The following is a 16,279-nucleotide window of genomic DNA, read 5'->3' on the forward strand; positions in this document are numbered from 1 at the left end:
TATGTATATCTATCTATCTATCTATCTATCTATCTATCTATCTCTCTCCCTCAATATTTGGACTACATAGACAACGTCGGTGTCAAATGTCACGATTGTGTTGCTTCTATTGGGATTTACGTTCCGTTACACGGTTTAGGTGTTTAGTTTTTGTGGCAAAAAGTGCCTTTTTGTTGCACAAAGGAACTCAGTGCTAGCCTACGTCACAACGTCCACACATGTGAGCAACAATGCATAGATACAACGTGCTAGTGTACTAGCAGCATCATATATTTAGGCAATTCAAAACTTGCATGTACAGTAAGTAATATTACATTTGATAATGTATTTAAACTCAAGCTTGTGTGGTGCATTGCTGTCTTCAATGACACAGCCTACACTTTATGTAAAAATCCACATTCTTCCACATTCAAGATGGCGCCGATTATGGCTGCCTCGGTTGCTAGGTGTGCTCTGTTTTGTCTTGTTTTGTATGTTAATTCAGTGTTCTGCCAAGATTTCCGGGATTCTCTAACAAGAGTAGCACTTCTTAACATCAGGACTACAACTCCTGTAGATTTTTTTCCCACTTTTCTGCTTCCAGCGGCAGATTTAGCGGGAATTCTAGCCAGTAGGAGGCTTTGCCCATGCAGTGAAATGCCGAAGAAGAGGAAGGTGAGCGGGAGCGCTAGTTCGGCTACGCAGACGTGGAATTCGAACAGTGCTTCCAAGTTTTTTCCTCTCCAAAGTACATTCACTGTGCAATAAAATGGACTTACGTCAGCTACTGATGGTGAAGCTATTCAGCTACTTTCATCTTCGGTTTTGTGCTTCATGGAGACATGGCTGTGCGATTGGATCCCAGACACCGCATTACATCTGGCAGGCGTGAGAGCTGACCGGGACACTGCACTCTCAGGCAAAACCAAAGGCAGTGGTATTTGTTTCTACATCAACAGTGGCTGGTGTGTAGATGTGACAGTGATTCTGCAACATTGTTCGCTGTATCTGGAATCATTTTTTATGAACTGTAAACCTTTTACTCGCCACGAGAATTTGCGCCCCTCGTTTTGGTCGGAGTTTACATGGCACTGGGTCCACAGGTTAAAGAGGCCCAACGCATGCTCGGTGACCAGATGGGAGTCAGATGATGAGCGGATAGGGAATTGGCCTATTAATCAGAAGGTTGCAGGATTGTGCCAAATGACGTTGTGTCCTTGGGCAAGACACTTCACCCTACTTGCCTCAGGGGTAATGTCCCTGTACTTACTGTAAGTTGCTCTGTATAAGAGCGTCTGCTAAATGACTAAATGTAAATGTTCTGAGTGTGGAGCGAGCAAACCTGGATTCCCTTGTAATCGTACTCGGCAACTTTAACAAAGGTAATCTCAGCCACAAACTCCCCAAATACAGACAATTCATCAAATGCCCAACCAGAGAAGAGAACACTCTGGATCACTGCTACACTACACTCAGTAGACCCAGATCAAAACAGTGGACCAGTGAGGCTATGGAGGATCTGCGGGCATGCTTGGACTGTACTGACTGGGATATGTTCATGACTGCTCCCAATAGTCCGGATGAACTCACAAAGGCTGTGACATCATACATCAACTTCTGTGAGGTCTGCTGTATTCCAACAGGCACCAGGGTGAACTTCAACAACGACAAGCCCTGGTTCTCAGCAGAGCTCAGAAGGTTGAGGTCAGAGAAGGAGGAAGCATTTAGGAGTGGGGATAGAGACCGATTCAAGGAGTCAAAGAACAGGTTTAGCAAGGTGGTGAGAGACTCTAAACGACTGTACTCAGAGAGATCGAAGCACCAGTTCTCTGCTAACAACTCTGCTTCTGTCTGGAGAGGGCTCTGGCAGATCACCAACTACAAGCCCAGAGCCCCCCACTCCACTAACGACTCCCGCCTGGCCAACGACCTGAACAAGTTCTACTGTAGATTTGAAAGACAATGAGAATATGGCTGCTAATTGGCTGCTCATCATGGCCAAAAAGAGCACCCTGTTTTTTTCTGTAACAGAGCAAGAGCTTGCTCGAATGTTACTTTGAATTTGAAGATTTAATCAGAACGCCAGGGACCACTTCAAAGTCTGCAAAATCCAGGAGAGGGCTGGCAAAAAGTAGTAGATAAATGAATTTATAGTAGTGACCACATTGGATGTTTTATCGTTTATTACAGTAGGCTAGGCCAATAGGTTTTTGTATTTTCATAATTACTTTGTTTATCATCTTTAGTGTTATATAATTTTATGTGGTTGCAACAAATGTTGAAATGTTGAAAATGACACCAAACTGACAACCGATACATCTCAAAAAGGTTAGTATCGCGCTGTGCTAAAGAATCTTGTCTATCATGCAACACAAGATTAATTCGGGTTCATGTTAATTTCTGCTAATTATCCTTCCACCTTCCGTAACAGGTTGTTGTCATAAAAACGGGCAAGACATGGCTGTGACAGACTTCCTGTATTACCTCTGCTTATAAAGTCCCAATCAAATCTTGTTTACATAAAATAAGCACGCTCCCGAACAGGTTTAAGCTAACGGACCTGTTGCTATGAAAACAAGTCCAGGATGAGATTCAAAGAATGATAGTTAATGGAGGTAACTCCAGTTCTATGAGTGGAGCGGAGCCTCATAGGGGAGCTATGCTCCACTGGTTTACCCGCTGCCTAGTAGCTAATGACTGAAGATCAAAATGTATCTGCACCTGTCACTCACACGGGTGCCCTATATAAGGGGGTGACAGCTGTCACTCATCCTTCCAAAAGTATCAAATACAGCTGGGTTGAATAAGTCGAGCTGGGCCTGCATCCCCATAGGGCTCCGCTCCACTCATGGAACTGGAGTAACCTCCATTAACTATCGTTCTATTTTGTGGAGCTCCGCCCCATAGGGGAGCTCTGCAAAGCGCCATTGCTACTGTAACACAGAAAGCCGTCCAGGTTAAGAAAACGGGAAGTTTACTTAAAAACTCATGTTTGTGTCCCTCGCCTGCACAACAGCGAAGCTGGAGGGGCTACAGAACACACAGTACAGACATCTCAACTGTGAATGTCTGCCTGTCCCACACTTGGCGATATAACCAATGAACAACTCGCATCTAGGGCCCACAAGAACCTGGCGAGTTTTCATCTCGCTACACCTGATCCAATAGCCATGCTGAAGACAGAATGCGCAAAAGATGAGGAGGAAACGTCCAACAGATAATATTGCACAAAAGGTGAAGGCGACGACCAAGACGCTGCTTCACAAATCTCCTCCACTCCTACACCCCTGAGAATGGCGGCTGATGCCGCAACTCCACGGGTGGAATGAGCCCGAATGCCAGGTGGCACGGGAAATCTCATAGACTCGTACGCAAGACCAATAGCTTTGCAGAGCCAGTGAGAAAGTCTCTGTTTTGAGAGTGGTAAGCCAGCCCTCGATCCGCCATAGCAGATCAACACGCTTGCTAGCTGTGCCAGACGCCGCTACGCGCATGGTGCACGATGGTCCGGTGTCGCTAGTTGTGTAAAACTCACGCACCGAAACCAATCCAGCAGACGGTCCAAAATCAGTAAGAGTGCTCAACTCTGTACCGGACGGGATCACAAGAGGCATTGACTGGAATACTTGTCTTTCTGTGATCAAGTATTGTGGAGGTCCAAGCCTCTCTTTACAAATCATTAAGGATTCAGAAACAACAGTTGGGGGGATCGAAGCCTCCATCCCCGCCGCCAGTCATGCCTTCCTGTTCTGACCACCACGCCAGGCCGGGGCAGACGGCCGGGCAAAACCTGTCCTCTCCCCTGGAGCTGTGGCGTGTGGCACAGGTGTCGAGGGAGGAAGGGGCGCCTGAGATGCTGTCATCACTCTGGTCGCCGCCGCCGGACAACAAGCGCGCCGTTTCCTGCCCTGAGATGTCCCCCTTGAGGCTAGGGAAGAGGCAGTGGCGAGAGATTTTCTCTTTTAAGGCATGTGACCCGACAGATGCTTCCTCTCCACCTCCAGCCGGGAGAAGCACTCGGAAGCCGAGGCTACTGCCGGACCGAAGAGGCCGTCCCTGGACATGGGCGGTTTTGTCTGCATCCTTCATAGTTGTCAAGGACAGCCAGAGGTTGCGGTGCACCACCACGCTGCTCGCCATCAAGCGCCCCGCGCAAATCGCCGCACCCTATGTGAGGAACAGCGCTGCTGACGTCATCCTGGCAATTCAGGATGCCTCATCAACAGACAGCCCTTCAGACCTCCCTGTGGACATCCTGGAAACCGCTGACATGAGCAGAGCAGCATTGCTCAAAGCAGCTGCCGCTGCCGCTGCCCACATGTCAACTTTATCAGCCAGTGAGCCCGTAAGTCTATCTTGCGGGCTTGGCAGGGTCGCCTTTCTGTCGGTGGACCAAGCGCTCGCCCCTGGCACCAAATACGCCACCAGCGATGGTTCCAGAGCGGGGGGGGCGGTCTTAACCGCTTCCAGCATTCCGTCCACCCGGGAAAAAGGAACCGGCGCCTTCATCGGAGCGTTTGCTGCCAAGGGCGCATCCCACGAGCCCTCCACTTAAGTGGACAGTTTTAGCATAGCGGGGCAGGCAGGGCGAGACAGTCTGGACCTCTTAGCGTAGGGGCTGACATCCCATGGATCGTCCTCCTCCATGGGAGGAGAGACTGGCATGGGAACACCCATTATGCTTGCCTTATGGGCAATCAAGATGGGGAAGTCGGCTCTCATGGATAGAGGAGAGGAGACGGGAGGGGTGGGAGACGCTCCCTCGTCTCCCTCCGAGGCCGAGCTCGACACGCCTCCTGCTCCCTCAGAGAAGGGGGTCGAGCCCAAAATACCCTGCAGGAACTCCTCTACAGGAGGGTCCCGCCCTAGAGGTAGCACCTCGGTAGCCACTTAGAGTACGCACAGGTCCTCTGACCCTGAACTCTCCTCATCGGAGAGCAGGGCCGAGACCACGTCCTCGAGGGGCTCTTCTACTTGGAAGAACTTGTGACATGACAGGGATTTCACCAGACTGTCTCTGGCGTGCCAAGGTCCCATACACACGAAGCAAAATTTGTGGCGGTCCCCTCGGCTTCCAGATGGCGGCACCTGCACTGAGCTCTCAAAAAAGCTTTGTGCAGCAGAGGCGGTATGGAAAAGCTCATATTTATTTTGAAGCTTCTTTCAATCTTCGTCAAAATAAGTGACAGCTTTCACCCCCTTGTGTAAGGGCACCTGTGTGAGTGACAGGTGCGGATACATTTTGATCTTCAGTCATTAGCTGTACTAGGCAGCGGGTAAACCAATAGGAGCAGAGCTCCCCTATGGGGCGGAACTCCACTAAATAGAACCTAACAATCCAAGATCATAACAGATTGTCAATCAAATCCAGCTAACTGAGTTAGCAACTTACGAAGAACGGCCCCAGGGGCCTCATGTATAAACGTTGCGTACGCACAAAAAGTTTGCGAACGTGGTTTTCATGCACACTTTGTGATGTATAAAGATTTACTTGACGTGAGAATGTGCAGGCCGCCATGGAAAGTTTTGAGCAGACGTGAGTGTGCGGACCGTCCGCAAAGTCTTGTCTGGCTCTGTAACATGGCAAATTTTAACTGAGAAGTGCCAAAACTCACCAAACATTACAAAATAAAGTTTCCACTACTACGTTTATGACGTTGACGATTCAAAAAACATCAAAATAAAAGTTTGATCATTAATGTGGATGATCACATCTAAATGCCAAAACCCTACACGGGAAATGCTATATAGCCTTCTGTTTAATCCGCTACCACTTAATAACTTCTGTTAAACTTGAGGGTGTCAAACGAAATCACAAAGACAAAATCACTCAGGAAATGCATGTCACTCAAACCTGCCATGCTGTTACGATGCGCCACCACTCGCTTCTTCATTTAAAGTTTTACATTGGACCATTTCTTCTTAATTTCTGCCATGGTCCGGTTCTCTGAACCCACAGCATTTATGGCACTATAACAATTAGAAACAGAATTTGGTTTATTCGCCATGTAGCCTATGTAATACAAACACGGAATTTACTGTGGCAGGGAGGTGCAAAACACTAAACATATACAAATCTTAAATTAAGTGAAAGTACAAAAGTTTAACTATTTCTAAGAACTAAACAATCTAAGAATACAACAATTTAAATATATAATAAAATAATAATAAGGATTTTATTTGTAATGCACTTTACATTTAGCTAAATGTCAAAGAGCCACATGTTAAAAACAAGAAAGGGTGCAAGTAGTGACAGTTTTCAACTCCGCCGACTTTCTTTTGTTGCTAATACCTGATGACAGGCCGCCAAACAGGACACATTTTCTCGCCTCCACCTCTTGTCAGAACCTCGATCTCACAGTCATCGTATTTCTTCGAATAAATGCTGCGGCGTTTAATGTTCATTTTTGATGCAGCGTTTATTCGAGGGCGGCGGTTATTTGAAGAAATATGGTTATTCAGACAAAGAAATTACCTCAGGAGCACATTTATAGACCATCTGCATATAAATTTATGGGAGGAGGCAAGGCGGGGTCAGTGGCTCGTTCACGTGCGGTCAATGTCACGTTGATTGTGATTTATAAAGGAAAGGTGCGCAGGACCTGGAGTACGACCGGTTTTATACATGTGAATATTTCTGTGCGTAGGTACTTTTCAAGTTTTGGCCGTACGCTATCTTCTGGTATGAAAGCTGCGTAATCCTTTATACATGAGGGCCCAGGTCTTCTCAAATCTCACACATTTTCTGTGAGGCTCACACATTTCAATCATTTCTCAAGCTGAAAGCGCAGATTTCTGCGTAATTGATAGTTGTCTCGAGTTATACAGATTTAAAAACCAAACATTAAGAAACATGAGGGCCCAGGTCTTCTCCAATCTCACGCATTTTCTGTGAAGCTCACACATTTCAACCATTTCTCAAGCTGAGAAGCACAGATTTCTGCGGAATTGATAGTTGTCCCGAGTTATACAGAGTTAAAAACCAGACATTAAGAAACCTGGTATGGTAATCTCACCCCAAACTTTTAATAAAACTTGAGCCCTGCTACAAAATTGGCAATTTAGTAAAACAAATTAGGGCCTACATCTATCTTATATCTATACGTTTCACGTATATAAAGGGTAAACAATTTGGTATTTCACTCAATTCTACTCCAAAAACGTCAGGGAGGACTGCATTGTGTAGACAGGAGCCTGCTATAGATAGCCAGTATATCTGATTTTTCAAGGCGAGCCTTTTTCATTCGTCATATGCCCTGAGAAAGTGAGCCCACAGTAGCTCTGCAGACTGCTTTTTTGCGGACATTGATGAAAAAGGACAAACCAAAATTTTTTACCTTGATGAAAGTCAAAATGTTTAATCCTTTCCATGTCCCAGCATGCCAAGATGCTGACTTTGAGGGTCTTAAGTGATGAAACCAGTTGAAGTGACTTTTGACCTGAATCCAATGATTATTCATCTGAATAAAAAACACTCAAGAGAATTACTGCTTCTTGGATGATTTGTGCTCCACATCAGTACATCTCACACATTTGCCTTTGTTTCCATGGGATTCACGGAAATGCTAGTTTCTGCTCGACCATTTCCACCATAGTGTAATAATAAATATAATTTAATACAGCAATTACATTTGTGTGTTATCCTTTCGCTTTACACCAGGGGTGTCCAATCCTGGTCCTCGAGGGCCTGCATGTTTTAGATGTTTCCATGCTTCTGCACACCTGATTCAAATGAATGGTCATTACCCGGCTTCCACAGAGCTTGATAACGACCCATTCATTTGAAACAGGTGTGCTGGAGCAGGGAAGCAACTAAAACATGCAGGACTGTGGCCCTCAAGGACCAGGATTGGACACCCCTGCCTTACACACATTTAGTCAATGTTCTTAAACTCAACCGATTATTGTCATTTTACCATACTGTTCATATTGAACAGACATCAGTGTTTGGAAAGATTTCTGTATATTTCCACTTTTGATTTGTATTTCCATCGTAAGTTTGGTCTTTAATTTCATTTGGAGGTGGTATTAAGAGCTCTTAAAAAGTTTTAAATTTAACTTGTTTATACCTGTTGACACCCTGTGAAGCCCCCAACCCCCACTCCAGAGACAGTTGGTGACAGAGAGGTGCAGACATTAGGTTAAACATAGTCATGCCTTAAGAGTAGGGTAAAAAATAGAGACTAAATGTATAAACTCAGTTCTCTGAGTTGGTGTGTGTCAGTTTTAGCAAAGGTAGCCTTTTAAACCTCTAGATTTAAAAATAATTCAGATTTGATTGGAACTCTCTCTTATACATTTATAGTTGAATTTGACATTTAACAGACAATTCATTGAGCAAGTTGTTTAACTCAAACAACCATAACACAGTACATATGGTATACAAAGCTGCAGTCAGATTTGGCAAAATTGTTGATTGATTTTGCTATGAAAAACAGTTTAGCCAAGCTAACTAACATCGTTTTTAGCGAGCTGCATTACCATTCAATCGCTAACAAAACATAAGTAAAAATAGCTTGCTAATCGGGCAGAACTTGTTAATGCAGGAGAGTTTGAGACCTTATCACATATCACGCAGTCGGAGTACAGCTAGATAATCAGAGTCAGTGCTCTTGTGTACCCAGCATGCAGTGCGGCATGTCAAAAAAACAAAGTCTTGTGGAAAATAGTTCGGTTACAACAGCCATGCGAGGGATTTCAGTTGTTGTGTTCGTTCAGTTAGATGTTTGTAATATTATTGTTTGTTAGTTAATAAAACCTTGTTGGGTCACCCTGAGTGTGCATGTTGTGTAGTTTAATCGGAACAGAGAGTCGGCCACTTTAGTATCACAGGCTATACTCGCAAGGAGCTGAATGTGGGCTGTGCCCTAGCCCAGTTGCCTACAAGGTTATTCTTGATTGTTGATTTACTGAGATTCTGCAAAGAGATCTACTCAAGTAGAGAGTCAATATCTTAAGTTTTCAAGCCATCTTTGAGAAAGTTTGAAAACAGTGTTGCGGTTAATATATTTTGATTGTGGGAGGCAATTTTTGGACTACATCTAAACCTCATCCGGCTGCTGCAGCTTTTCTGCTTTGGCGTGACCTGCGTTGGGAGAGAGGGAAACAGCATGGATGGATATAGTGTGCGGGCATATGTGTCTTCATATAGGGTGTAATGGAATGAGAAATATAGTACAAAATGTCTGAATGGGGTGTATTTATGTAAATCTTTTTGCAAACCTCAACTAGAAAGAAATATTTATCAGACATAAACGTTGACATGTGTACGGTTTATTATATTACTGAGTGACTGCCAACCAGCATTTCAACGTTAAATGACAATCATGTCCCTGGTGAGCTAGCTAGTCTATGCAGCTAGCACAGAAGAAAGTAACGTAATGTGACGAGACTGAATTTAAAAGTACAAAAAACACACCAGGGAAGCCGTTAGCCTCGGCAACCCTGCACCAGGCATCATTTTTTTGATAACGTCTCTGTAATCATACAGAGACGTATCAAACAAGACCGGGTGTGCAGACACACATACGATAAGTTTCTCCTCCATCTTGAAACTGAGAAACCTAGAAAATGTTTACCATGACCAACGGTTGCTATGTTACAAGAATCAAGAAACCAATCCGATTGGCCAATGCCAGCGTTTAACGGTCCTCATTTACATAAAGTTGAGAAATTCCAGCTTGCTCCGCTCACCTTCCCACAATGCCCTACACGAGCGTTGACGCGTGACAACGCCCGGTTTCATTGACAATGAATTGGAAGCCGAAGCCCTGCGCCACTCGTTCCGCTGTAGTGGACACACACCGTTAGCCTAATTCTGACACCACTGCAAAAGTGAGTTTTCACAGTACAATTATACAAACAGTAACCCTGATCCCACCCACCAAGGGTACATATAATACAGACATGCACACGCACATACACAACGTCAAAGAAAGAATCAATAATTTTATTATAAAAAAATAGAAAGAAAACGCAAAAGATTATGGTTGATGTCATTAAAGTATGGCTTTTTTCATTATTAAAGCAAATTTGAACTTGAACAATAAATAATACACAATTTTTCGAATGGCGGTAATACATGTTACATAGCCTGGCTGCCAGCCCAACTTCTCCGCGCCCACAAAAACATTTGGTCGGGAAGTTGGGTCTGGAGGGTCTCGTATTGGGAACTACATAAAACCAGGATCGGGACGGACCAATGAAATTGACAGGGCGGGCTTTATACATGATGGACAGATGATCAACAGTAACGTAATCAACAACGTCACGAAAGAGCCCTTGGGTTGAATTCGTTTTCAACAAACAACATATTACGTTGCTCTGGTTGTAGGTCCATCCAATTGAGCGAAGAGGCATTTGTTTAACGAGTTCGGTTGTAACACGCCCCGTAGTCACAGCCCAACGGAGAGTTTTCCGACTCATATTCTGACTAGAATCATGAGTATGACAACGTCAGGCTACATGTTACACACTGTCACATAGATTTTTACACACATGAAGCTAAGATACACTTCCTTACCAGTAGGTGGCTATGTAATACAACCCCAATTCCCAAAAGTTGGGACGCTGTGTAAAATGTAAATAAAAACAGAATGCAATAATTTGCAAATCTTGTAAACTCATGTCATTCACAATAGTGAATACTGAAAACATATCAACTGTTTAAACATAGGAAATGTCACTGCCTAAAAAACAGGCAATGAAAATCCTTGCATCTTTGTCAAAATGTTCTTGAATGGTTGGGAGAAGTTGCTCTCTGAGGAACTTTTGGCCACGGCTGTACAGTCAGGCTGTACAGGTTAATATCTAGTAAAAAAATACAAGCAGTTAAATTAGCAAACATTCATTTTGCATTAACAATATGGTAACATAAACATTCCAGGCGTCATAGTTCATGCAAAAATGTTCCAACATATATTTAATTGTGTAAATGTGAAACGCTTCAAACATTGAAGAGATTTGTAGAGTGTCCCTGACGCACTGGGTACTCCAATATGTAATCCTATGGCCTGGGAATTTTAAGTATGTCTAGATTAGCTTGCTACCTTTGTGTCTATCTGTGTGTATTTGCATAAAGAAGTATCCTACATCTGTGTTGGATAGTCACAAATATGCCTTATTAGGAAACAAATACTACTCATTCACACTAGACAGACAAGTGTTTTTACCAAAGCAAACAAAAATAGGTTACTGAACAACACTCATTTGTTGACAGTAACAGTCACCTACAATATCTAAGGCTACTTATGACAATAACAGAACAGTAACAATCACAATGCATGTATGCCTTAAGGCAAAAGATTTGTGTGGATTTGGGCTGAACGATTTCGGAAAATAAGCTAATTGCGATTAATTTGACTAATATTTCAATTGCGATTTAATATGCGATTATTATATGATTTCTTATTAATAAACATAGATATATAACGTACCGCCTGTACCTCTTCGAAAATATTTTGGTAAATCAAAGCTAAACGTAGGCTAATAACATGTGTTGCACTTCCTTAACTAAAGCTAGCTACCGTTTTGGAAAAATAACGTGTGCTGTGGGGACCTTCGTAAATATTTAGAACTCATGCATCTAAAGGTTAAATCTTAAAAGAAAAAGAAACACTGTCTGAACATTTCTGATCCAGTCAGTAGCCTAACAGAAACAGTATGGCACTGACAGCCATAGTGATCCTTCTGTATGTGTATCACCTATCATCATATCTTTCGTGATGAATGCTGTTACTGCTTGAGTAATTTTTTAGGGCCTAATTAGGTTGGTGGTTTTGCCCCGTGAGGTAGGAATGTTAGCCAGGCAGGTTTTGCACAATACTTGACACTGCACAGCATCTTTTTTAAAGACAAAATTGGCAAAGTGTCTGTAGTGTCAATTTCTGTCGAGCCTGAGGCCATCGCACACGTCAAGGTAAAGTGTAACATGCAAAGTTGATCCTTCGTCTGCAAACTGTGTTACTCTTGCATGTCACATTACCAAAATAAAATCGCAGCCTTTGCGATTACAAAATCTTGTTTTGTCACATTGCAATATTATCGCAAATGCAATTAATCATTCAGCTCTAATGTGGACTGATTGTAGACATTAAGCAAACTCAGCAGATGACTTAGAGTTCATTTGTAGAGCTCAAAAATACAAATCTTGACTTGAACATCATTTGTAAGAAGTAGGAGTGGATTCAACACTCATCATGGGGCTCTTAAAAAGTTGGTCGCATTACAAGCACAAAACATAAATGTACATGTGGCCTATCCCAGAGCCATATAAAAAGAGAGTTGCGACATGCTTTGGTCTTGCCGACACATGATTGCGTGGTTCAAATAGCTTGCTGTAGTTCCAAAAACCCCACTGCTGTCAACCTGTTTGAATGGTTTTCGACGGGACAGACAGCAGCACAATCTCGATTTACTGACATTATTGGTATATTAACACATATCAATCGGTTACTGGTGTGTTGCATCATGTATATTTCTGATACTTTATTAAAATGTATGTATTACATTAACCTATAACACGAGGCAGCAATATTGTGAAGCAGAGCTAGAAATGGCTATGCTAGCTACCGTACTGTAGCCTAATGAGGACTATTGTTTCCCAGAACATTTAACTTTCGACTGTTGAAGTAAATGGGACTTGTTAAGCATGCTTTTTTATTCATCAGCCCACTTACAATTTACCACGTTAACAACATTTATATTTGTAGTACTTGATGCAAGTTGAATCTAATCTAGATAGCAATCACACCAGCAACTGCTCAATTTAAGACAAGAAAGGAGTTTGGTAAATAGAACAGAATATACAAGGCAACCAATTACATTCAGTAAAACATTTTTATTATACAAAATGTCCAGTGAGAGGGTCAAGTTTGTTTTTAGTGAGTGGACCTGAAATTCCTGCCGAGCGTTGAGCTAGCTGGAAGATATGGGACCCTATAATCTGCAATTCATTGTCGCTAGCTCTAATCAGATGTACTAACTAGGCTAATAAGAGAAGACTAACTTTGGATGCCAACGAACACCAATAACTAGAACTTATTTGACAGACTATAAACCAACGGACTTCTGGTTATGATACACATGCTCTCCAGCTAGCTACAGTAAAAGTGTTGCTTGGTAGCAATGTTTTACTTGGTAGCAATATTTTGAGAAAGATCGAAGACACGATGAGGTGACTTTTATAGATTAAGGGAGCAGGTTGATAGAGATTTGGGCTCAGTACAGAGACATCATTCTGCCAGGCTTACAGAAGTCGATCACTTTGATCAGTGCAGTAAGGCATCTTATTGATAGTGTTCAGCCAAGTACAAAACAAGAGTACTTTATTGTATTGATTAGGTTGAGCTGAAAAAGTAGGCAGTGTCTTAAGTGTCTCTTTCCTCCTACAAACAAGCTCTAGTTATGGATAGTATCCTACTTGTGCTTTCCAATCATTGTCTAGGTCTGATGGCATTACCAAGCTTAAAGCATCAATCCATCTAGTTAGTTGTTTTATAGTTCTGTGGGAAGCCTTTAAAAAAGAAAACTAGTCACTAGGGCTGGGCGACAAATCGATAAAAAGAATTATCAAAGTAATGACTTCCCTCAATAAAGATATCATAACATTAATTAGTTTTCAATAATATCGATAATGTCGATGGAGAATAATTAGGAGCAGCAGTCCATTTAATTTCTGTGGTGCAGCAGGAAGTTGCGGAGAAATGGTAGCCTATGCTCACTATAATATACTGAGAACCTCGATTGGAGTAACTAATGTTAACCGCGGAAAATTAGTCTTATTGCCAAAAACAGTGGCAGCGTAGCCATGGAGAGGGAGCAACTTCCAATGAAGAAATTATTGATGAAAAGGGTTTGTCTTCTCCATTTATTTGGAAGTGGTTTGGCTTTTTGAAATCCGACAAAGAGCAGAGCAATGTTCGGAGCAAATTGTGCAGTAAACAAATAGGTGGCAACCAAGTCTGGTAATACGACTACATACAATACGACTTCTATATACAATTAAGTCTAAAATCAAATACTGTATTTTTTCAATTAAACGCTGCAGTGTTTATTACACAATGTTCATTTTTGGTGCAGCATTTATTTAAGGGCGGCATTTAATTAGCAGGAGAGATTTTGTGAATTGTAGCTGCAGTGCGGCCATAGACAAACAAAGAATAGACAAGGTCAAACACAAAACCTAGTGTAAAATTGAAGCCGCGCGTTTAGTCGGGAGTACAAGTGCGAACCATTCACAACACTTTCCCAAAGACGTACCGTGGGTAGTACTTTAACAAATACAAGTGTTCTACATTGCGTAGAAATCTGAAGCAGCATGTCGAAACGTTCTTACACTTTAGCTTTCAAACAGATAACTGTGCAGAAAGCATGCATTCCCCATGTAGCAACAGATTGGGGTTGATGAAAGGCAAATTTGTTTTTTACATTTTATATTGTACACTGATGATTTACTTGTGTAATAAATAGTGTTTTAATTTAACCAATTAAATAACCGTTTTCTGTATTTTTGGTGCAGAGTTTATCAAGGCCGGTATTTGAGGGCGGTGTTTAATCGAAAAAATACGGTAATCAGAATTTTAGGCCTTTAAATTTCGTTTATGACTGGTCTCAAAAATGTATTGGATTACATGTGACTTTTAAAGGTCCCATGACATGAAAACTTCACTTAAAGCGGTTATTTAACATTAATATGAGTTCCCCTAGCCAGTCTTGTATAAAGTACCCAAAAGCCATACTTGAGTAAAAGTAAAAATACCTTACTGGAAAATTACTCATGTAAAAGTAACCTTATAGAAAACGACTTGAGTAAAAGTCTTAAAGTATCTGAACTTTTCTGTACTTGAGTATCAAAAGTAATTTTCTTATATTAAATGTACTTAAGTATTGAAAGTAAAAGTACAAGTAGTAATTTTCTTATATTAAATGTACTTAAGTATTGAAAGTAAAAGTACAAGTAAATGCTGTTAATAAAAAAGCAAAGGGTCAAAATTTGGAGAATGATGAAGTTTATTCCGACTAAAATGAGCATAGGCATACACAATAGGAAATACTAAAGCAGCACCAAACGCCAGCAAGTTGCCAGGAGCTTAACATACTTTATCAATGTTAAACAAAACAAAAAACAAAACGTCCCAAAAAGCTATTATGAATTTTTGTTAATGTCAATCTTTGCAACATTTTGTGAATTGGCAACCTACTCCTGAGTATCCCAAAGCCCAACCTGGGCATTTTTTTTTTTATAAAGTAGTATCATCTGCAAGCTGTGTGAGGATAACTTCCCTTCCTGCAATTGAAATTCCTTTTAAAGCACTATTTTTAATATGGGCGGAAAGAAGTTGTGTACATAAAATGAATAGGTAGGGAGAGACAGGACAGCCCTGCCGGATACCTCTTTGCAGCTCAAATCTTGGCGATGTCCCATTTTTTTATCTGATAGAGCGATTGCCTTTGCAGTACAATGTTCTAACAGCTTTGCAGAAAAAATCACCAAAACCAAATTTCTCAATAGTCTGAAACATAAAGTTATGTTCTACTGTGTCAAAGGCTTTATAGAAGTCCAAGAAAAAGATAAAACGATCATCAGGACACAAAAATGAATAATCAATTATATCTAAGACAAGCCGAATGTTGTTTGAGATATGCCTTTTTCTCATGAATCCTGATTGGACTTCATCAATAACAGGGTCTAGAACATTTTTTAATTGTTTTGCAATAATTGAGGCAAAAATGTTGTAGTCAGTGTTAAGTAATGAAATAGGTCGCCAATTATCAATAAACAATGGATCCTTTTTGGGTTTGGGGATTAACGTAATTAAGCCTTGGGTCAGTGAAGGAGGTAAAAAACCTTTTTCAACACTTTCTAATATTACTTCAAGTAGAAAGGGAGTTAAATCTTGTGTAAAAGCCTGATAAAACTCTGCAGAAAGGCCATCTACTCCAGGAGATTTATTAGTTTTACAATGCTCAATTGCAAACGTGATTTCCTGCAAGGTTATAGGGTCATCGCAGAGTTTCCTATCTTCTTGAGAGATTGGTGAGACGAAAAGAGGGTTCAAGAATGTAGCGGTTGATTAATGGCAATAATTCGAATGGTATAAAGTTCTATAGAAGTCCGAACAGAAATCAGATATGCTTTTGGATTATCCGTTACAATACCGTTAATATTAAGTTGCTGGATTAAATTGACTTTCCCATGATATCTTTCTAAGCCGAAAAAATATGCAGAGTTCTGTTCCCCGTCTTCAATCCACCTTTTTCTTGACCTTATAAAGGCATCCTTTGCTTTGTTGGAATAAAT

The 16,279-nt window shown here is 41.6% G+C and overlaps 2 protein-coding genes across 11 annotated transcripts in view; both read left to right on the top strand.

The window, feature by feature from the left end:
• cdc14ab (cell division cycle 14Ab) overlaps positions 1–16,279 on the top strand; it is a 169,015-nt gene that overhangs the window by 16,321 nt on the left and 136,415 nt on the right. The window lies entirely within an intron of this gene.
• On the top strand, positions 637–1,945 carry LOC146221019 (uncharacterized). Its single transcript, XM_084692271.1, has 2 exons — positions 637–654; positions 1,313–1,945. The coding sequence occupies exons 1-2, from the start codon at positions 637–639 to the stop codon at positions 1,943–1,945; spliced, it is 651 nt and encodes a 216-aa protein (XP_084548397.1).

The sequence above is a fragment of the Hypomesus nipponensis genome, chromosome 26, assembly GCF_054491055.1.
Source record: "Hypomesus nipponensis isolate SF chromosome 26, ASM5449105v1, whole genome shotgun sequence".
Classification (NCBI taxonomy): domain Eukaryota; kingdom Metazoa; phylum Chordata; class Actinopteri; order Osmeriformes; family Osmeridae; genus Hypomesus; species Hypomesus nipponensis.